This window comes from Sebastes fasciatus, chromosome 9 (genome assembly GCF_043250625.1).
Source record: "Sebastes fasciatus isolate fSebFas1 chromosome 9, fSebFas1.pri, whole genome shotgun sequence".
Taxonomy (NCBI): domain Eukaryota; kingdom Metazoa; phylum Chordata; class Actinopteri; order Perciformes; family Sebastidae; genus Sebastes; species Sebastes fasciatus.
Window position 1 is genome coordinate 35941227 of NC_133803.1, and position 21968 is coordinate 35963194.

A 21968-nucleotide genomic window follows, 5' to 3' on the forward strand; every position below is an offset into this window, starting at 1 on the left:
CCAAACCGAAGGAGATTCTCTGCAGAGAGCCCTGAAGGTGAACTCCTCCATGAAGAGGAGAAGAGGAGGAACAGAACAGTGATGGAATGAAAGCAGCAGCTCAGAGGACTCATGTCTTCTGGATCGGCATGTTTCAGCCTGAATTTGTCAGATTTCTCTCCGCGGATCAGCAGACAGAGAGGTGAGGTGAGGATTAGTCAATAAATCAGAATGTGAAACAAACACTGACTCATGAGAGAGAGAGAGAGAGAGAGAGTGAGTAGTAGTGGAAACATGATGAGTAAGCTCTAGTGGGAGAGAACGAGGGAGTAGATCAACATCCTGAGTCTGTTTCTGTTCATCTTTTTGCTATCATTGTTAACATTCAACACCAGCAGCCCCCGCCATACATTCAGCTCTCTGATAAAGGAAGCTGCTGCTGCTGCTGCTGCTACTGCTGCTGCTGCTGCTGCTGCTACTGCTGCTGTTACTGCTGCTGCTGCTGCTGCTGTTACTACTGCTGCTGCTGCTGCTGCTGCTGTTACTACTGCTGTTACTGCTGCTGCTGTTACTGCTGCTGTTACTGCTGCTGCTGCTGCTGCTGCTGTTACTACTGCTGCTGCTGCTGCTGTTACTGCTGCTGTTACTGCTGCTGCTACTGCTACTGCTGCTGTTACTACTGCTGCTGCTGCTGCTGTTACTACTGCTGTTACTGCTGCTGCTGTTACTGCTGCTGTTACTGCTGCTGCTGCTGCTGCTGCTGTTACTACTGCTGCTGCTGCTGCTGTTACTGCTGCTGTTACTACTGCTGCTGCTGTTACTGCTGCTGCTGCTGCTGCTACTGCTGCTGTTACTGCTGTTACTACTGCTGCTGCTGTTACTACTGCTGTTACTGCTGCTGCTGCTGCTGCTGCTGTTACTACTGCTGCTGCTGCTGCTGTTACTGCTGCTGTTACTGCTGCTGCTGCTGCTGCTGCTGTTACTACTGCTGCTGCTGCTGCTGTTACTGCTGCTGTTACTGCTGTTACTACTGCTGCTGCTGTTACTACTGCTGCTGCTGCTGCTGTTACTGCTGCTGTTACTGCTGTTACTACTGCTGCTGCTGTTACTACTGCTGCTGCTGTTACTGCTGCTGCTGCTGCTGCTACTGCTGTTGTTACTGCTGCTGTTGCTGCTGCTGTTACTGCTGCTGCTGCTGTTACTACTGCTGCTGCTACTGCTGCTGTTACTGCTGCTGCTGCTGCTGTTACTACTGCTGCTGCTGTTGTTACTGTTGCTGTTACTGCTGCTGCTGTTACTACTGCTGTTACTGCTGCTGCTGTTACTGCTGCTGTTACTGCTGCTGCTGCTGTTACTACTGCTGTTACTGCTGCTGCTGTTACTGCTGCTGTTACTGCTGCTGCTGCTGTTACTACTGCTGCTGCTGCTGCTGTTACTGCTGCTGTTACTGCTGTTACTGCTGCTGCTGCTGCTACTGCTGTTGTTACTACTGCTGCTGCTGCTGCTGTTACTGCTGCTGTTACTGCTGCTGCTGCTGCTGTTACTACTGCTGCTGCTGCTGCTGTTACTGCTGCTGTTACTGCTGTTACTACTGCTGCTGCTGTTACTGCTGCTGTTACTGCTGTTACTACTGCTGCTGCTGTTACTGCTGCTGCTGCTGCTGCTACTACTGTTGTTACTGCTGCTGTTACTACTGCTGTTGTTACTGCTGCTGTTACTGCTGCTGCTGCTGTTACTGCTGTTACTGCTGCTGCTGCTGTTACTACTGCTGCTGCTGTTACTGCTGCTGCTGCTGTTACTGCTGCTGCTGCTGCTGCTGCTACTGCTGTTGTTACTGCTGCTGTTACTGCTGCTGCTGCTGCTGTTACTACTGCTGTTACTGCTGCTGCTGTTACTGCTGCTGTTACTGCTGTTACTACTGCTGCTGCTGTTACTGCTGCTGCTGCTGCTACTGCTGTTGTTACTGCTGCTGTTACTGCTGCTGCTGCTGCTGCTGTTACTACTGCTGTTACTGCTGCTGCTGTTACTGCTGCTGTTACTGCTGCTGCTGCTGTTACTACTGCTGCTGCTGCTGCTGTTACTGCTGCTGTTACTGCTGTTACTACTGCTGCTGCTGTTACTGCTGCTGCTGCTGCTGCTACTGCTGTTGTTACTGCTGCTGTTGCTGCTGCTGTTACTGCTGCTGCTGCTGTTACTACTGCTGCTGCTACTGCTGCTGTTACTGCTGCTGCTGCTGCTGTTACTACTGCTGCTGCTGCTGCTGTTGTTACTGTTGCTGTTACTGCTGCTGCTGTTACTACTGCTGTTACTGCTGCTGTTACTGCTGCTGCTGCTGCTGCTGTTACTACTGCTGCTGCTGCTGCTGTTACTGCTGCTGTTACTGCTGTTACTGCTGTTGCTGCTGTTACTGCTGCTGCTGCTGCTGCTACTGCTGTTGTTACTACTGCTGCTGCTGCTGCTGTTACTGCTGCTGCTGCTGCTGTTACTACTGCTGCTGCTGCTGCTGTTACTGCTGCTGTTACTGCTGTTACTACTGCTGCTGCTGTTACTGCTGCTGTTACTGCTGTTACTACTGCTGCTGCTGTTACTGCTGCTGCTGCTGCTGCTACTACTGTTGTTACTGCTGCTGTTACTACTGCTGTTGTTACTGCTGCTGTTACTGCTGCTGCTGCTGTTACTGCTGTTACTGCTGCTGCTGCTGTTACTACTGCTGCTGCTGTTACTGCTGCTGCTGCTGTTACTGCTGCTGCTGCTGCTGCTGCTACTGCTGTTGTTACTGCTGCTGTTACTGCTGCTGCTGCTGCTGTTACTACTGCTGTTACTGCTGCTGCTGTTACTGCTGCTGTTACTGCTGTTACTACTGCTGCTGCTGTTACTGCTGCTGCTGCTGCTGCTGCTACTGCTGTTGTTACTGCTGCTGTTACTGCTGCTGCTGCTGCTGCTGTTACTACTGCTGTTACTGCTGCTGTTACTGCTGCTGCTGCTGTTACTACTGCTGCTGCTGCTGCTGTTACTGCTGCTGTTACTGCTGTTACTACTGCTGCTGCTGTTACTGCTGCTGCTGCTGCTGCTACTGCTGTTGTTACTGCTGCTGTTGCTGCTGCTGTTACTGCTGCTGCTGCTGTTACTACTGCTGCTGCTACTGCTGCTGTTACTGCTGCTGCTGCTGCTGTTACTACTGCTGCTGCTGCTGCTGTTGTTACTGTTGCTGTTACTGCTGCTGCTGTTACTACTGCTGTTACTGCTGCTGCTGTTACTGCTGCTGTTACTTCTGCTGCTGCTGTTACTGCTGTTACTGCTGTTGCTGCTGTTACTGCTGCTGCTGCTGCTGCTACTGCTGTTGTTACTACTGCTGCTGCTGCTGCTGTTACTGCTGCTGTTACTGCTGCTGCTGCTGCTGTTACTACTGCTGCTGCTGCTGCTGTTACTGCTGCTGTTACTGCTGTTACTACTGCTGCTGCTGTTACTGCTGCTGCTGCTGCTGCTACTGCTGTTGTTACTGCTGCTGTTACTACTGCTGTTGTTACTGCTGCTGTTACTGCTGCTGCTGCTGTTACTGCTGCTGCTGTTACTGCTGCTGTTACTACTGCTGCTGCTGTTACTGCTGCTGCTGCTGTTACTGCTGCTGCTGCTGCTGCTGCTACTGCTGTTGTTACTGCTGCTGTTACTGCTGCTGCTGCTGCTGTTACTACTGCTGTTACTGCTGCTGCTGTTACTGCTGCTGTTACTGCTGTTACTACTGCTGCTGCTGTTACTGCTGCTGCTGCTGCTGCTGCTACTGCTGTTGTTACTGCTGCTGTTACTGCTGCTGCTGCTGCTGTTGTTACTACTGCTGTTACTGCTGCTGCTGTTACTGCTGCTGTTACTACTGCTGCTGCTGCTGCTGCTGTTACTACTGCTGCTGCTGCTGCTGTTACTGCTGCTGTTACTGCTGTTACTACTGCTGCTGCTGTTACTGCTGCTGCTGCTGCTGCTACTGCTGTTGTTACTGCTGCTGTTGCTGCTGCTGTTACTACTGCTGTTGTTACTGCTGCTGTTACTGCTGCTGCTGCTGTTACTGCTGTTGTTACTGCTGCTGCTGCTGTTACTGCTGTTACTGCTGCTGCTGCTGCTGCTGCTACTGCTGTTGTTACTGCTGCTGTTACTGCTGCTGCTGCTGTTACTGCTGTTACTGCTGCTGTTACTGCTGCTGTTACTACTGCTGCTGCTGCTGCTGTTACTGCTGCTGTTACTGCTGTTACTACTGCTGCTGCTGTTACTGCTGCTGCTGCTACTGCTGTTGTTACTGCTGCTGTTACTGCTGCTGCTGCTGTTACTGCTGTTACTGCTGCTGCTGCTGTTGTTACTGCTGCTGTTGCTGCTGCTGTTACTACTGCTGTTGTTACTGCCGCTGTTACTGCTGCTGTTACTGCTGCTGCTGCTGCTACTGCTGTTGTTACTGCTGCTGTTACTGCTGCTGCTGCTGTTACTGCTGTTACTGCTGCTGTTACTGCTGCTGCTGCTGTTACTGCTGCTGTTACTGCTGTTACTACTGCTGCTGCTGTTACTACTGCTGCTGCTGTTAATGCTGCTGCTGCTGCTGTTACTGCTGTTACTACTGTTACTACTGCTGCTGCTGTTACTGCTGCTGCTGCTGCTGTTACTGCTGCTGTTACTGCTGTTACTACTGCTTCTGCTGTTACTGCTGCTGCTGTTACTACTGCTGTTACTGCTGTTACTACTGCTGCTGCTGTTACTGCTGCTGCTGCTGCTGCTGTTATTGCTGCTGTTACTGCTGTTACTACTGCTGTTACTACTGCTGCTGCTGTTACTGCTGCTGCTGCTGCTGTTACTGCTGCTGTTACTGCTGCTGTTACTACTGCTGCTGCCACTGCTGCTGTTACTACTGCTGCTGCTGCTGCTGTTACTGCTGCTGTTACTGCTGCTGTTACTGCTGCTGTTACTGCTGCTGTTACTACTGCTGCTGCCACTGCTGCTGTTACTACTGTTGCTGCTGCTGCTGTTACTGCTGCTGTTACTGCTGCTGCTGTTACTGCTGTTGCTGCTGCTGCTGTTACTGCTGTTGTTGCTGCAGTAACAGCAGCAACAAGACAGAGAAAGGTGATTTCTTTAGAGTAATAAAGTGCGTTGCAGCGATGGACAGAGTTAGTTCTCTTCTATATTCGTCACTCCATCACGCCTGAGAACGTGCGTGCATGTCAGCAATATAATCATCAGTTGTGTTCAGCATGCTGCTGGTGATGTGTTCAGTATGTTCTGCTGCTGTGTTGTGTTGTGTTCAGTATGTTCTGCTCACCATGCTGCTGGTGATGTGTTCAGTATGTTCTGTTCACCATGCTGCTGGTGATGTGTTCAGTATGTTCTGCTGCTGTGTTGTGTTGTGTTCAGTATGTTCTGCTCACCGTGCTGCTGGTGATGTGTTCAGTATGTTCTGCTGCTGTGTTGTGTTGTGTTCAGTATGTTCTGCTCACCATGCTGCTGGTGATGTGTTCAGTATGTTCTGTTCACCATGCTGCTGGTGTTGTGTTCAGTATGTTCTGTATGTTGTGTTGTGTTGTTCTGCTGCTGTGTTGGTGTTGTGTTCAGTATGTTCTGCTCACCATGCTGCTGGTGATGTGTTCAGTATGTTCTGTTCACTATGCTGCTGGTGATGTGTTCAGTATGTTCTGTTCACTATGCTGCTGGTGATGTGTTCAGTATGTTCTGTTCACCATGCTGCTGGTGATGTGTTCAGTATGTTCTGTTCACTATGCTGCTGGTGATGTGTTCAGTATGTTCTGTTCACTATGCTGCTGGTGATGTGTTCAGTATGTTCTGTTCACTATGCTGCTGGTGATGTGTTCAGTATGTTCTGTTCACTATGCTGCTGGTGATGTGTTCAGTATGTTCTGTTCACCATGCTGCTGGTGATGTGTTCAGTATGTTCTGTTCACTATGCTGCTGGTGATGTGTTCAGTATCCTCTGTTCACTAGGCTGCTGGTGATGTGTTCAGTATGTTCTGTTCACTAGGCTGCTGGTGATGTGTTCAGTATGTTCTGTTCACTATGCTGCTGGTGATGTGTTCAGTATCCTCTGTTCACCATGCCGCTGTGTTGGTGTTGTGTTCAGTATGTTCTGCTCACCATGCTGTTGGTGTTGTGTTCAGTATGTTCTGCTCACCATGCTGCTGTGTTGGTGTTGTGTTCAGTATGTTCTGCTCACCATGCTGTTGGTGTTGTGTTCAGTATGTTCTGTTCACTATGCTGCTGGTGATGTGTTCAGTATCCTCTGTTCACCATGCTGCTGTGTTGGTGTTGTGTTCAGTATGTTCTGCTCACCATGCTGTTGGTGTTGTGTTCAGTATGTTCTGCTCACCATGCTGCTGTGTTGGTGATGTGTTCAGTATGTTCTGTTCACCATGCTGCTGGTGATGTGTTCAGTATGTTCTGTTCACTATGCTGCTGGTGATGTGTTCAGTATCCTCTGTTCACCATGCTGCTGTGTTGGTGTTGTGTTCAGTATGTTCTGCTCACCATGCTGCTGGTGATGTGTTCAGTATGTTCTGTTCACTATGCTGCTGGTGATGTGTTCAGTATCCTCTGTTCACCATGCTGCTGTGTTGGTGTTGTGTTCAGTATGTTCTGCTCACCATGCTGTTGGTGTTGTGTTCAGTATGTTCTGCTCACCATGCTGCTGTGTTGGTGATGTGTTCAGTATGTTCTGTTCACCATGCTGCTGTGTTGGTGATGTGTTCAGTATGTTCTGCTCATCATGCTGCTGGTGATGTGTTCAGTATGTTCTGCTCACCATGATGTTGGTGTTGTGTTCAGTATGTTCTGCTCACCATGCTGTTGGTGTTGTGTTCAGTATGTTCTGCTCACCATGCTCCTGTGTTGGTGTTGTGTTCAGTATGTTCTGCTCATCATGCTGCTGGTGATGTGTTCAGTATGTTCTGCTCACCATGATGTTGGTGTTGTGTTCAGTATGTTCTGCTCACCATGCTGTTGGTGTTGTGTTCAGTATGTTCTGCTCACCATGCTCCTGTGTTGGTGTTGTGTTCAGTATGTTCTGCTCACCATGCTGCTGGTGATGTGTTCAGTATGTTCTGCTCACCATGATGTTGGTGTTGTGTTCAGTATGTTCTGCTCACCATGCTCCTGTGTTGGTGTTGTGTTCAGTATGTTTTGCTCACCATGCTGCTGTGTTGGTGTTGTGTTCAGTATGTTCTGCTCACCATGCTGTTGGTGTTGTGTTCAGTATGTTTTGCTCACCATGCTGCTGTGTTGGTGTTGTGTTCAGTATGTTCTGTTCACCATGATGTTGGTGTTGTGTTCAGTATGTTCTGCTCACCATGCTGTTGGTGTTGTGTTCAGTATGTTCTGCTCACCGTGCTGCTGTGTTGGTGTTGTGTTCAGCATGTTCTGTTCACTATGCTGCTAGTGATGTGTTCAGTATGTTCTGCTCACCATGTTGCTGGTGATGTGTTCAGTATGTTCTGTTCACCATGCTGCTGGTGTTGTGTTCAGTATGTTCTGTTCACCATGCTGCTGGTGTTGTGTTCAGTATGTTCTGCTCACCATGCTGTTGGTGTTGTGTTCAGTATGTTCTGCTCACCGTGTTGCTGTGTTGGTGTTGTGTTCAGTATGTTCTGCTCACCGTGCTGCTGTGTTGTGTTCAGTATGTTCTGCTCACCATGCTGCTGGTGTTGTGTTCAGTATGTTCTGCTCACCGTGCTTCTGTGTTGGTGTTGTGTTCAGTATGTTCTGCTCACCGTGCTGCTGGTGATGTGTTCAGTATGTTCTGCTGCTGTGTTGTGTTGTGTTCAGTATGTTCTGCTCACCATGCTGCTGGTGATGTGTTCAGTATGTTCTGTTCACCATGCTGCTGGTGTTGTGTTCAGTATGTTCTGTATGTTGTGTTGTGTTGTTCTGCTGCTGTGTTGGTGTTGTGTTCAGTATGTTCTGCTCACCATGCTGCTGGTGATGTGTTCAGTATGTTCTGTTCACCATGCTGCTGGTGTTGTGTTCAGTATGTTCTGCTCACCATGCTGCTGGTGTTGTGTTCAGTATGTTCTGCTCACCATGTTGTTGGTGTTGTGTTCAGTATGTTCTGCTCACCGTGCTGCTGGTGATGTGTTCAGTATGTTCTGCTCACCATGCTGCTGTGTTGGTGTTGTGTTCAGTATGTTCTGCTCACCGTTCTGCTGTGTTGGTGTTGTGTTCAGTATGTTCTGCTCACCATGCTGTTGGTGTTGTGTTCAGTATGTTTTGCTCACCGTGCTGCTGTGTTGGTGTTGTGTTCAGTATGTTCTGCTCACCATGCTGCTGGTGATGTGTTCAGTATGTTCTGCTCACCATGATGTTGGTGTTGTGTTCAGTATGTTCTGCTCACCATGATGTTGGTGTTGTGTTCAGTATGTTCTGCTCACCATGATGTTGGTGTTGTGTTCAGTATGTTCCGCTCACCGTGTTGCTGTGTTGGTGTTGTGTTCAGTATGTTCTGCTCACCGTGTTGCTGTGTTGGTGTTGTGTTCAGTATGTTCTGCTCACCGTGCTGCTGTGTTGGTGTTGTGTTCAGTATGTTCTGCTCACCGTGTTGCTGTGTTGGTGTTGTGTTCAGTATGTTCTGCTCACCGTGTTGCTGTGTTGGTGTTGTGTTCAGTATGTTCTGCTCACCGTGCTGCTGTGTTGGTGTTGTGTTCAATATGTTCTGCTCACCGTGTTGCTGTGTTGGTGTTGTGTTCAGTATGTTCTGTTCACCATGATGTTGGTGTTGTGTTCAGTATGTTCTGCTCACCATGCTGTTGGTGTTGTGTTCAGTATGTTCTGCTCACCATGCTGCTGTGTTGGTGTTGTGTTCAGTATGTTCTGCTCACCATGCTGTTGGTGTTGTGTTCAGTATGTTCCGCTCACCGTGTTACTGTGTTGGTGTTGTGTTCAGTATGTTCTGCTCACCATGATGTTGGTGTTGTGTTCAGTATGTTCTGCTCACCATGATGTTGGTGTTGTGTTCAGTATGTTCTGCTCACCATGCTGTTGGTGTTGTGTTCAGTATGTTCTGCTCACCATGCTGTTGGTGTTGTGTTCAGTATGTTCCGCTCACCGTGTTACTGTGTTGGTGTTGTGTTCAGTATGTTCTGCTCACCATGATGTTGGTGTTGTGTTCAGTATGTTCTGCTCACCATGATGTTGGTGTTGTGTTCAGTATGTTCTGCTCACCATGCTGTTGGTGTTGTGTTCAGTATGTTCCGCTCACCGTGTTACTGTGTTGGTGTTGTGTTCAGTATGTTCTGCTCACCATGATGTTGGTGTTGTGTTCAGTATGTTCTGCTCACCGTGCTGCTGTGTTGGTGTTGTGTTCAGCATGTTCTGCTCATCATGTTGCTGGTGATGTGTTCAGTATGTTCTGTTCACCATGCTGTTGGTGTTGTGTTCAGTATGTTCTGCTCACCGTGCTGCTGTGTTGGTGTTGTGTTCAGCATGTTCTGCTCATCATGCTGCTGGTGTTGTGTTCAGTATGTTCTGCTCACCATGCTGTTGGTGTTGTGTTCAGTATGTTCTGTTCACCGTGCTACTGTGTTGGTGTTGTGTTCAGTATGTTCTGCTCACCGTGCTGCCGTGTTGGTGTTATGTTCAGTATGTTCTGCTCACCGTGCTGCTGGTGTTGGTGTTGTGTTCAGTATGTTCTGTTCACCATGCTGCTGGTGTTGTGTTCAGTATGTTCTGCTCACCGTGCTACTGTGTTGGTGTTGTGTTTAGTATGTTCTGCTCACCGTGTTGCTGTGTTGGTGTTGTGTTCAGTATGTTCTGCTCACCGTGCTGCTGGTGTTGGTGTTGTGTTCAGTATGTTCTGCTCACCATGTTGCTGTGTTGGTGTTGTGTTCAGTATGTTCTGCTCACCGTGCTGCTGTGTTGGTGTTGTGTTCAGTATGTTCTGCTCACCGTGTTACTGTGTTGGTGTTGTGTTCAGTATGTTCTGCTCACCGTGCTGCTGTGTTGGTGTTGTGTTCAATATGTTCTGCTCACCGTGCTGCTGGTGCGCCTCAGCCAGGCGCTGCATGGCGTGCTGCACCAGCTGTCCAGAGGGACTCGGTGTCTGCGTCGCTCTGTCAGCCGTCGGAGGCCTCGGGCAGCGCGGGGAGCTCGGTACCGAGTCTCCGTCGGAGGAGAAGTATCCGCTGGAGGCTCGGCGGGGGAGCTGGAATATAGACCTGGTCTGGAACACGCCGAGGCCGTCCACAGGGGAGCCGGCTCTGGTTCTGGTTCTGACCCAGGACGGAGAGTCCGGCTCTCCTCCTCCGGTGGAGTCGAGGCGGCCGAAGCTCCGCTCCGGAGCTGGATCTCCTCCTCCGGTCCCCGGTGGGCCCGTTACTGGGGTCGAGCCATCGGACGGGTTTTGTGGCCTGTTGGAGGAACAGAGAGGAACCGTCAGTCTGGGCTTCCAGCTTCCAGCCACCTCACATCCAGCTGCATCTGGAACAGCAGCTTGATGTGAAGTAGCATGTCACATCTGGACCGGTCTGGAGGTTCAGGGTTCCTTTAGAACTTTACAGGGTTCTCTCATTTAAAGGGGCTCTATGTAAGAATCATAATGTGTTGTTAACAGCATCACCTGTGTCCGTTAAGTCAACTAAAGTCAGCGTCCTGTTGCTGGCGCTTGTGCTCGCTCTACATAGACATGAAGGAGCATCGCTCAACACAGTGAGGAGACACACGTCAGCTAAAAGCACAATATCACTCTATATTCCAGCTGCTTGGCAGTAATGTTAGCTGACCAGACCAAGGTCTCTCCATGAATCAATGCTGATCCTAGAAGTTGCTGATTGCAGCAGATTTTTGACTTGTTGAGAATAATAATAATAATAATCAGTCTGGACGGATCCGTCTCAGCGGACCAGAATCCAGTAAATCATCTTAAATCATCTTAAACGAACATTTCTGCTCATAAATCGGAATTTATTGAATCAAAGTAAATTATTATGCAGATATTATTTTTTTAAGTCACTTTATTTAAAACCAATAAAGATATTTACATCTTCTTCATTTTCAGTTTTATCAGTGAACTTCTAATAAAGAGACTCTGAGTCGCTTCCTGTTTGTCCAGACTGACCTACAGACTGACCTACAGACTGAACTTCAGCTTCCTAACCAGAGGGTTCCTCCTTCTCCTCCTTGTACTTCTGAACCAAAACCAGCTCACATTATTAACAACTGGATCTCAGAACCAGAGTCTCCATGAGCCGACAGAACACAGTTACACAGCTTGGAAACACTCTCCTTTCGCTTTTTACGCATTCGCCTATTCTGAGAGTTATTACGCGTCATTACGCGTCATTACGCACGGAGAAACAGCGGCCAGACCCGCTGTAACCGGACCCGGTGCCGGTCCTCCGGTCCTCCGGTCTGATGAGAGTCTATGAGAGTCTAAACTCTCTCTGGGGGTTCCGGTGCAGATCCGAGTCCGACTAGGAGACATGTTAAAGCGGGTCAGGAGGCACGGAGAGAAACCAGAACCAGAACGAACCGACGGGGCACCTTCAGCCGAGAGCAACACCGGCACCAGAACACCAGAACCAGATCACCAGAACACCAGAACAACGGCTAACAGGTCCTCTGATCATCTGATCACCTGATCACCAGATCAGGTGATCAGATGTTAAATGTTTAAGGAGATCCGTTCAGCGGCTCGTCGGCACCTCCTGCTGCTGAACGGAGAGAGAGAGAGACAGACGAGGCTGGAGGATCTATATTAACATGGAGAGAGGAGGCTGAGAGGCTGAGAGGAGGCTAAGAGGCTGAGAGGAGGCTGAGAGGAGGCTAAGAGGCTGAGAGGAGGCTGAGAGGCTGAGAGGAGGCTGAGAGGAGGCGAGGAGGCTAAGAGGCTGAGAGGAGGCTAAGAGGCTGAGAGGAGGCTGAGAGGCTGAGAGGAGGCTAAGAGGCTGAGAGGAGGCTGAGAGGCTGAGAGGCTGAGAGGAGGCTAAGAGGCTGAGAGGAGGCTGAGAGGCTGAGAGGAGGCTAAGAGGCTGAGGAGAGGCTGAGAGGAGGCTAAGAGGCTGAGAGGAGGCTAAGAGGCTGAGAAGAGGCTGAGAGGAGGCTAAGAGGCTGAGAGGAGGCTGAGAGGCTGAGACGTTCTTAGTTTCTATATTAACGTGGAGCAGAACAACGGCAGCTAAACATGATCGTGACTGCTGGGAGGAGGTAGAGGAGATAGAGGAGGTAGAGGAAGTGGAGGAGGTAGAGGAGGTGGAGGAGGTGGAGGAGGTAGAGGAGGTGGAGGAGGTAGAGGAGGTAGAGGAGGTAGAGGAGGTAGAGGAGGTGGAGGAGGTGGAGGAGGTAGAGGAGGTAGAGGAGGTAGAGGAGGTGGAGGAGGTAGAGGAGGTGGAGGAGGTGGAGGAGGTAGAGGAGGTGGAGGAGGTAGAGGAGGTGGAGGAGGTAGAGGAGGTGGAGGAGGTAGAGGAGGTGGAGGAGGTAGAGGAGGTGGAGGAGGTAGAGGAGGTGGAGGAGGTGGAGGAGGTGGAGGAGGTAGAGGAGGTGGAGGAGGTAGAGGAGGTGGAGGAGGTGGAGGAGGTAGAGGAGGTGGAGGAGGTAGAGGAGGTGGAGGAGGTAGAGGAGGTGGAGGAGGTAGAGGAGGTAGAGGAGGTAGAGGAGGTGGAGGAGGTAGAGGAGGTGGAGGAGGTAGAGGAGGTGGAGGTGGAGGAGGTAGAGGAGGTAGAGGAGGTGGAGGAGGTAGAGGAGGTAGAGGAGGTGGAGGAGGTGGAGGAGGTAGAGGAGGTGGAGGAGGTAGAGGAGGTGGAGGAGGTAGAGGAGGTGGAGGAGGTAGAGGAGGTAGAGGAGGTGGAGGAGGTAGAGGAGGTAGAGGAGGTGGAGGAGGTAGAGGAGGTAGAGGAGGTGGAGGAGGTGGAGGAGGTAGAGGAGGTAGAGGAGGTGGAGGAGGTAGAGGAGGTGGAGGAAGTAGAGGAGGTGGAGGAGGTAGAGGAGGTGGAGGAAGTAGAGGAGGTAGAGGAGGTAGAGGAGGTGGAGGAAGTAGAGGAGGTAGAGGAGGTGGAGGAAGTAGAGGAGGTAGAGGAGGTGGAGGAGGTAGAGGAGGTAGAGGAGGTGGAGGAGGTAGAGGAGGTAGAGGAGGTGGAGGAGGTGGAGGAGGTAGAGGAGGGTCTGCTGCAGGTCCAGCAGGATGCTGAACAGCTTCTCCCCACTGTGTCTCCTCCTCTCACACTCACATCAACCCCCCAGCATCAACACAGAAACACTTTTTAAAGCTAGTCACATGTCAGAGAGAACTCTTGGAGCAGTAATGCAAACAACACTTTACTATGGACATAAATGCACTTTTCTCTGCTGTTAAACTCGAACTGCAAATTTTATGATTTTTGTCTGAAACGTTTACTTATTTTATTCTTCTATTGTTATTTTTAGGTATGTTAATTTTAATGCTTATTTATTCTATCTTTTTAATGCACTGACGGGAGCTGGGAGAAACTATATTCCGTTTCCTTCTGTGTCTGCAAATACTCAGTGAAATGACAATAAAGTGAATCTTGAATCTTGGAGAGGAGGCTGGAGGTTCTGATGTTCTATATTAACGTGGAGAGGAGGCTGAGAGGAGGCTGAGAGGAGACTGAGAGGAGACTGAGGAGGCTGAGAGGAGGCTGGAGGTTCTGATGTTCTATATTAACGTGGAGAGGAGGCTGAGAGGAGGCTGAGAGGAGACTGAGAGGAGACTGAGAGGAGACTGAGGAGGCTGAGAGGAGGCTGGAGGTTCTGATGTTCTATATTAACGTGGAGAGGAGGCTGAGAGGCTGGAGGTTCTGATGTTCTGGGTCTCAGTGGGCGACGACAGAAACAAACTGACATTTCAGATCACTAAATAAAGTTTCACTTTACTATTGAATCAGTTCTGTTAGAACCAGTGATCAGATCTGTTAGAACCAGTGATCAGATCTGTTAGAACCAGTGATCAGATCTGTTAGAACCAGTGATCAGTTCTGTTAGAACCAGTGATCAGATCTGTTAGAACCAGTGATCAGATCTGTTAGAACCAGTGATCAGATCTGTTAGAACCAGTGATCAGTTCTGTTAGAACCAGTGATCAGTTCTGTTAGAACCAGTGATCAGATCTGTTAGAACCAGTGATCAGATCTGTTAGAACCAGTGATCAGATCTGTTAGAACCAGTGATCAGATCTGTTAGAACCAGTGATCAGATCTGTTAGAACCAGTGATCAGTTCTGTTAGAACCAGTGATCAGATCTGTTAGAACCAGTGATCAGATCTGTTAGAACCAGTGATCAGATCTGTTAGAACCAGTGATCAGATCTGTTAGAACCAGTGATCAGATCTGTTAGAACCAGTGATCAGTTCTGTTAGAACCAGTGATCAGTTCTGTTAGAACCAGTGATCAGATCTGTTAGAACCAGTGATCAGTTCTGTTAGAACCAGTGATCAGTTCTGTTAGAACCAGTGATCAGTTCTGTTAGAACCAGTGATCAGCTGTAGCGTGGAGCTGCTGGTTATTATTCTCAGTGGTTATAAACGATATATGAATGATTATATTGTGAGAGGTATTAATATCAGAGGAGCTGCAGGTGAACTGGTCTCATCAACCCAGAGCGGCTGAACTCGGTGACCTCGATCACAACAAGCAGAAAGTCTCTCAACGATGCAGATAAAACAACCAGTTTAACCTCTGGAGACCAGGAGACCTGGAGACCTGGAGACCAGGAGACCTGGAGACCTGGAGACCAGGAGACCTGGAGACCTGGAGACCAGGTGACCTGGAGACCTGGAGACCTGGAGACCTGGAGACCTGGAGACCTGGAGACCAGGTGACCTGGAGACCAGGTGACCTGGAGACCAGGAGACCTGGAGACCTGGAGACCTGGAGACCTGGAGACCTGGAGACCAGGAGACCTGGAGACCAGGAGACCTGGAGACCAGGAGACCAGGAGACCTGGAGACCTGGAGACCTGGAGACCTGGAGACCAGGAGACCTGGAGACCTGGAGACCAGGTGACCTGGAGACCAGGTGACCTGGAGACCAGGAGACCTGGAGACCTGGAGACCAGGTGACCTGGAGACCAGGTGACCTGGAGACCAGGAGACCTGGAGACCTGGAGACCTGGAGACCTGGAGACCAGGAGACCTGGAGACCTGGAGACCAGGTGACCTGGAGACCAGGTGACCTGGAGACCAGGAGACCTGGAGACCTGGAGACCTGGAGACCTGGAGACCAGGTGACCTGGAGACCTGGAGACCTGGAGACCTGGAGACCAGGTGACCTGGAGACCAGGAGACCAGGAGACCTGGAGACCTGGAGACCAGGTGACCTGGAGACCTGGAGACCTGGAGACCTGGAGACCAGGAGACCTGGAGACCAGGAGACCTGGAGACCTGGAGACCAGGTGACCTGGAGACCAGGTGACCTGGAGACCTGGAGACCTGGAGACCAGGTGACCTGGAGACCTGGAGACCAGGAGACCTGGAGACCTGGAGACCAGGTGACCTGGAGACCTGGAGACCTGGAGACCAGGTGACCTGGAGACCTGGAGACCTGGAGACCTGGAGACCAGGTGACCTGGAGACCAGGAGACCTGGAGACCAGGAGACCAGGTGACCTGGAGACCAGGAGACCAGGTGACCTGGAGACCAGGAGACCTGGAGACCAGGAGACCAGGAGACCTGGAGACCAGGAGACCTGGAGACCAGGTGACCTGGAGACCAGGAGACCTGGAGACCAGGAGACCTGGAGACCTGGAGACCAGGTGACCTGGAGACCAGGAGACCTGGAGACCAGGAGACCTGGAGACCAGGAGACCAGGAGACCTGGAGACCAGGAGACCAGGAGACCTGGAGACCAGGAGACCTGGAGACCTGGAGACCAGGTGACCTGGAGACCAGGAGACCAGGTGACCTGGAGACCAGGAGACTAGGTGACCTGGAGACCAGGTGACCTGGAGACCAGGAGACCTGGAGACCAGGAGACCTGGAGACCTGGAGACCAGGTGACCTGGAGACCAGGAGACCAGGTGACCTGGAGACCAGGAGACCAGGTGACCTGGAGACCAGGAGACCTGGAGACCAGGAGACCTGGAGACCAGGAGACCTGGAGACCTGGAGACCAGGTGACCTGGAGACCAGGAGACCAGGTGACCTGGAGACCAGGAGACCAGGTGACCTGGAGACCAGGAGACTAGGTGACCTGGCGACACACAGCTGATCATTTAGACCCGATACACCCTTTATCCAGAGTTAAACTCCGTTTACACCCAGCAGCTGGAGGTTAAACCCAGCTGGTTAAGAACTGAAGCGCTGCGTCGCCGAAACATCCCGACACACACACACACACACACACACACACACACACACACAGCAGTCAGGATCTCTGAGGACGTCCGTGCGTGTTCCCTCCCGATATATATACATATATATATATTCATATTATATATTACATATATTACATATATATAATATATTTATATATTTATATATTATATATTATGTATATATATATATTTAAAAATCCATAAAGAAGAAATATAGAACTAGAAAGTGTTCTGTGCAGGAATATTAAAGGAGAAGATGCATAAAGACATTAAATTCAGTTTTAAGTCACTTTTTACGCTCAAACTCTCCTCAGTGAGATTATATCATATTATATTATATTATATTATATTTATATTAATATCATATCATATTATATTATATTATATTATATTATATTATATTATATTTATATTAATATCATATCATATTATATTATATCATATCATATTATATTATATTATATTATATCATATCATATTATATCATATCATATCATATTATATTATATTATATTATATTATATTTATATTAATATCATATCATATTATATCATATCATATCATATTATATTATATTATATTATATCATATCATATTATATCATATCATATCATATTATATTATATTATATTATATCATATCATATTATATCATATCATATCATATTATATTATATTATATTAATATCATATCATATTATATCATATCATATCATATTATATTATATTATATTATATCATATCATATCATATTATATTATATTATATTATATTAATATCATATCATATCATATCATATCATATTATATTATATTATATTTATATTAATATCATATCATATTATATCATATATCATATTATATTATATTATATTATATTTATATTAATATCATATCATATCATATCATATTATATTATATTATATTAATATCATATCATATTATATCATATCATATGATATTATATTATATTAATATCATATCATATTATATTATATTATATTAATATCATATCATATTATATCATATCATATCATATCATATCATATTATATTATATTATATTATATTTATATTAATATCATATCATATCATATCATATCATATCATATCATATCATATTATATTATATTATATTATATTAATATCATATCATATCATATCATATTATATTATATTATATTAATATCATATCATATTATATTATATCATATCATATCATATCATATCATATCATATTATATTATATTATATTTATATTAATATCATATTATATTATATTTATATTTATTAACTTCCTGAAGTCTATTTTAAAACCACCGCCAGTAAACATTCATATGAACATGCTGAGCTGCAGGTCAGAGGGGTCAGAGGGGTCAGAGGGTTCAGAGGGTTCAGAGGGTTCAGAGGGTTCAGAGGGTTCAGAGGGTTTAAAGTGAAGTTCAACAGTTAAAGAGATATAAACTCTGCTGTTCTCAGTTCAGACTCACCTGGACGGATGGTGCATGTCAGTGTGTCAGGTCATCCCCGCTGGATCAACAACACGAGGACCAGATGTCTGTTAATATCAATACAACCTAAAGAACATCAGAGTTAATCCAGAGTGAGTCCAGATGGATCCGCAGGTCCGAAGAGAGACAAACATCAACACGTGAAATAAATCCAGAGATTCTGATGAACCTTCTTCAGATCAATAATCCGCAGAGTCCGAAGTGGAACCGGCACCGGAGACCGGAGACACCGGAGACCAGAGACCGGAGACCAGAGACCAGAGACCGGAGACCGGAGACCGGAGAGCTGAGAGCTGAGACCGGAGACCGGAGACCGGAGAGCTGAGAGCTGAGACCGGAGACCGGAGACCGGAGACCAGAGACCGGAGACCAGAGACCGGAGAGCTGAGACCGGAGACCGGAGACCGGAGACCGGAGAGCTGAGAGCTGAGACCGGAGACCGGAGACCGGAGACCAGAGACCGGAGACCGGAGAGCTGAGAGCTGAGACCGGAGACCGGAGACCGGAGAGCTGAGAGCTGAGACCGGAGACCAGAGACCGGAGACCGGAGACCGGAGACCAGAGACCGGAGAGCTGAGAGCTGAGACCGGAGACCGGAGACCAGAGACCGGAGAGCTGAGAGCTGAGACAGCGGAGGAGGTAAACAGAGTCCAGAGCTCGGTGTGTCGGTGTGTCTGCAGTGAGGGTTTCCTTCCTTCCTTCCTCTCTTCCTCCGGCTGTTAGACTGGAGGAGCTGCTCTCTGCGCTCTGGACTCATATCAGCTCCTCCTCCAGAACCAGACCCTCCTCTACTGGAGGAGGAGTCTCTCTGTTCTCTCCATTCCTCCTCCTCTGGCTCCCCCTGCCTCTCACACCATGCAGCCTCCATCAGCCTCCATCAGCCTTTAAAGCTGCAGCAGGCAACACGTTGTAGGCATCATTTATGCAGACATCCCATAATAACCTAGGTGTAATCAGCAGTCTCTCTGTGGAGCCTCTGCAGCAGCAGTCTGTGAGGAGGTTCTCTGTGGAGCCTCTGCAGCAGCAGTCTGTGAGGAGGTTCTCTGTGGAGCCTCTGCAGCAGCAGTCTGTGAGGAGGTTCTCTGTGGAGCCTCTGAAGCAGCAGTCTGTGAGGAGTCTCTCTGTGGAGCCTCTGCAGCAGCAGTCTGTGAGGAGTCTCTCTGTGGAGCCTCTGCAGCAGCAGTCTGTGAGGAGGTTCTCTGTGGAGCCTCTGAAGCAGCAGTCTGTGAGGAGGTTCTCTGTGGAGCCTCTGCAGCAGCAGTCTGTGAGGAGGTTCTCTGTGGAGCCTCTGCAGCAGCAGTCTGTGAGGAGTCTCTCTGTGGAGCCTCTGCAGCAGCAGTCTGTGAGGAGTCTCTCTGTGGAGCCTTTGCAGCAGCAGTCTGTGAGGAGTCTCTCTGTGGAGCCTCTGCAGCAGCAGTCTGTGAGGAGGTTCTCTGTGGAGCCTCTGAAGCAGCAGTCTGTGAGGAGGTTCTCTGTGGAGCCTCGGCAGCAGCAGTCTGTGAGGAGTCTCTCTGTGGAGCCTCTGCAGCAGCAGTCTGTGAGGAGGTTCTCTGTGGAGCCTCGGCAGCAGCAGTCTGTGAGGGGTCTCTCTGTGGAGCCTCTGCAGCAGCAGTCTGTGAGGAGGTTCTCTGTGGAGCCTCGGCAGCAGCAGTCTGTGAGGAGGTTCTCTGTGGAGCCTCGGCAGCAGCAGTCTGTGAGGAGTCTCTCTGTGGAGCCTCTGCAGCAGCAGTCTGTGAGGAGGTTCTCTGTGGAGCCTCTGCAGCAGCAGTCTGTGAGGAGGTTCTCTGTGGAGCCTCTGCAGCAGCAGTCTGTGAGGAGGTTCTCTGTGGAGCCTCTGCAGCAGCAGTCTGTGAGGAGTCTCTCTGTGGAGCCTCGGCAGCAGCAGTCTGTGAGGAGTCTCTCTGTGGAGCCTCGGCAGCAGCAGTCTGTGAGGAGTCTCTCTGTGGAGCCTCTGCAGCAGCAGTCTGTGAGGAGGTTCTCTGTGGAGCCTCGGCAGCAGCAGTCTGTGAGGAGGTTCTCTGTGGAGCCTCGGCAGCAGCAGTCTGTGAGGAGGTTCTCTGTGGAGCCTCTGCAGCAGCAGTCTGTGAGGAGGTTCTCTGTGGAGCCTCTGAAGCAGCAGTCTGTGAGGAGGTTCTCTGTGGAGCCTCTGCAGCAGCAGTCTGTGAGGAGGTTCTCTGTGGAGCCTCTGCAGCAGCAGTCTGTGAGGAGGTTCTCTGTGGAGCCTCTGAAGCAGCAGTCTGTGAGGAGTCTCTCTGTGGAGCCTCTGCAGCAGCAGTCTGTGAGGAGGTTCTCTGTGGAGCCTCTGAAGCAGCAGTCTGTGAGGAGTCTCTCTGTGGAGCCTCGGCAGCAGCAGTCTGTGAGGAGTCTCTCTGTGGAGCCTCGGCAGCAGCAGTCTGTGAGGAGGTTCTCTGTGGAGCCTCTGCAGCAGCAGTCTGTGAGGAGGTTCTCTGTGGAGCCTCTGCAGCAGCAGTCTGTGAGGAGTCTCTCTGTGGAGCCTCTGCAGCAGCAGTCTGTGAGGAGTCTCTCTGTGGAGCCTCGGCAGCAGCAGTCTGTGAGGAGGTTCTCTGTGGAGCCTCTGAAGCAGCAGTCTGTGAGGAGTCTCTCTGTGGAGCCTCTGCAGCAGCAGTCTGTGAGGAGTCTCTCTGTGGAGCCTCGGCAGCAGCAGTCTGTGAGGAGGTTCTCTGTGGAGCCTCTGCAGCAGCAGTCTGTGAGGAGGTTCTCTGTGGAGCCTCTGAAGCAGCAGTCTGTGAGGAGTCTCTCTGTGGAGCCTCTGCAGCAGCAGTCTGTGAGGAGGTTCTCTGTGGAGCCTCTGAAGCAGCAGTCTGTGAGGAGTCTCTCTGTGGAGCCTCTGCAGCAGCAGTCTGTGAGGAGGTTCTCTGTGGAGCCTCTGCAGCAGCAGTCTGTGAGGAGGTTCTCTGTGGAGCCTCTGCAGCAGCAGTCTGTGAGGAGTCTCTCTGTGGAGCCTCGGCAGCAGCAGTCTGTGAGGAGTCTCTCTGTGGAGCCTCTGCAGCAGCAGTCTGTGAGGAGGTTCTCTGTGGAGCCTCTGCAGCAGCAGTCTGTGAGGAGGTTCTCTGTGGAGCCTCGACAGCAGCAGTCTGTGAGGAGGTTCTCTGTGGAGCCTCTGCAGCAGCAGTCTGTGAGGAGGTTCTCTGTGGAGCCTCTGCAGCAGTAGTCTGTGAGGAGGTTCTCTGTGGAGCCTCGGCAGCAGCAGTCTGTGAGGAGGTTCTCTGTGGAGCCTCTGCAGCAGCAGTCTGTGAGGAGGTTCTCTGTGGAGCCTCTGCAGCAGCAGTCTGTGAGGAGGTTCTCTGTGGAGCCTCGGCAGCAGCAGTCTGTGAGGAGGTTCTCTGTGGAGCCTCGGCAGCAGCAGTCTGTGAGGAGTCTCTCTGTGGAGCCTCGGCAGCAGCAGTCTGTGAGGAGGTTCTCTGTGGAGCCTCGGCAGCAGCAGTCTGTGAGGAGGTTCTCTGTGGAGCCTCGGCAGCAGCAGTCTGTGAGGAGGTTCTCTGTGGAGCCTCGGCAGCAGCAGTCTGTGAGGAGTCTCTCTGTGGAGCCTCGGCAGCAGCAGTCTGTGACGAGTCTCTCTGTGGAGCCTCGGCAGCAGCAGTCTGTGAGGAGTCTCTCTGTGGAGCCTCTGCAGCAGCAGTCTGTGAGGAGGTTCTCCATAGAACCATAACCCTCCTGACAGGCTGCTGCACCAACGTGGACCGTGAGGCGCTGGGAAGGGTGGTGTTCTCATCCACCCGGGAGCAGGAGCTGAACACCAGCGGTGCCTCAGGAAGTCCCTGAGGGTTAAGGAGCCCGTGACGGGAGACTTTGACCAATCACAGGTCAGAGAGAGAGAGAGCGTTCCTATTGGCTGAGCTCCGGCTGGTGGACGGTTCTTGGTGTTTCCTCAACTGATCTCAACTTGGTTGCCGGGTCACAAACGTTCTCATCTGCTCTGATTGGTTGTTTTTCTCCGGTCTGTGAAATCTTCTAAAAATAATACTGTGAGGATAGAAATATTTAAATGTTTTCTCCTGAAGTGTTTCAGAGGGCTGAATGTGTGTTTGATACTGAGACCTTCACAGTCTGGTTGAAACCGACGCCTCCAGGTCTGAACTACGACTCTGAGCTGCTACTGAAGTTATGAATCATCCGATCAGAACTCTGCTGATCTGAGGATAGACTCACCACATGTCTCTGAT

At 49.8% G+C, this 21968-nt stretch overlaps 2 protein-coding genes across 2 annotated transcripts in view; both read right to left on the reverse strand.

Moving 5' to 3' along the window:
- bcl2l11 (BCL2 like 11) overlaps positions 1 to 18506 on the reverse strand; it is a 41615-nt gene extending 23109 nt beyond the window's left edge. Inside the window, exons 1-3 of the mRNA XM_074647466.1 lie at positions 18386 to 18506; positions 17764 to 18070; positions 9985 to 10361 (exon numbers count right to left, since the gene is read on the reverse strand). Of these exons, the coding sequence (XP_074503567.1) occupies positions 9985 to 10361; positions 17764 to 17780 (394 nt within the window). The 5' untranslated portion in view covers positions 17781 to 18070; positions 18386 to 18506. The remainder of the gene's footprint in view (positions 1 to 9984; positions 10362 to 17763; positions 18071 to 18385) is intronic.
- Positions 1 to 21968, reverse strand: part of LOC141774642 (pantothenate kinase 1-like) — a 189524-nt gene that overhangs the window by 25835 nt on the left and 141721 nt on the right. The gene's annotated exons all lie outside the window — the stretch shown is intronic.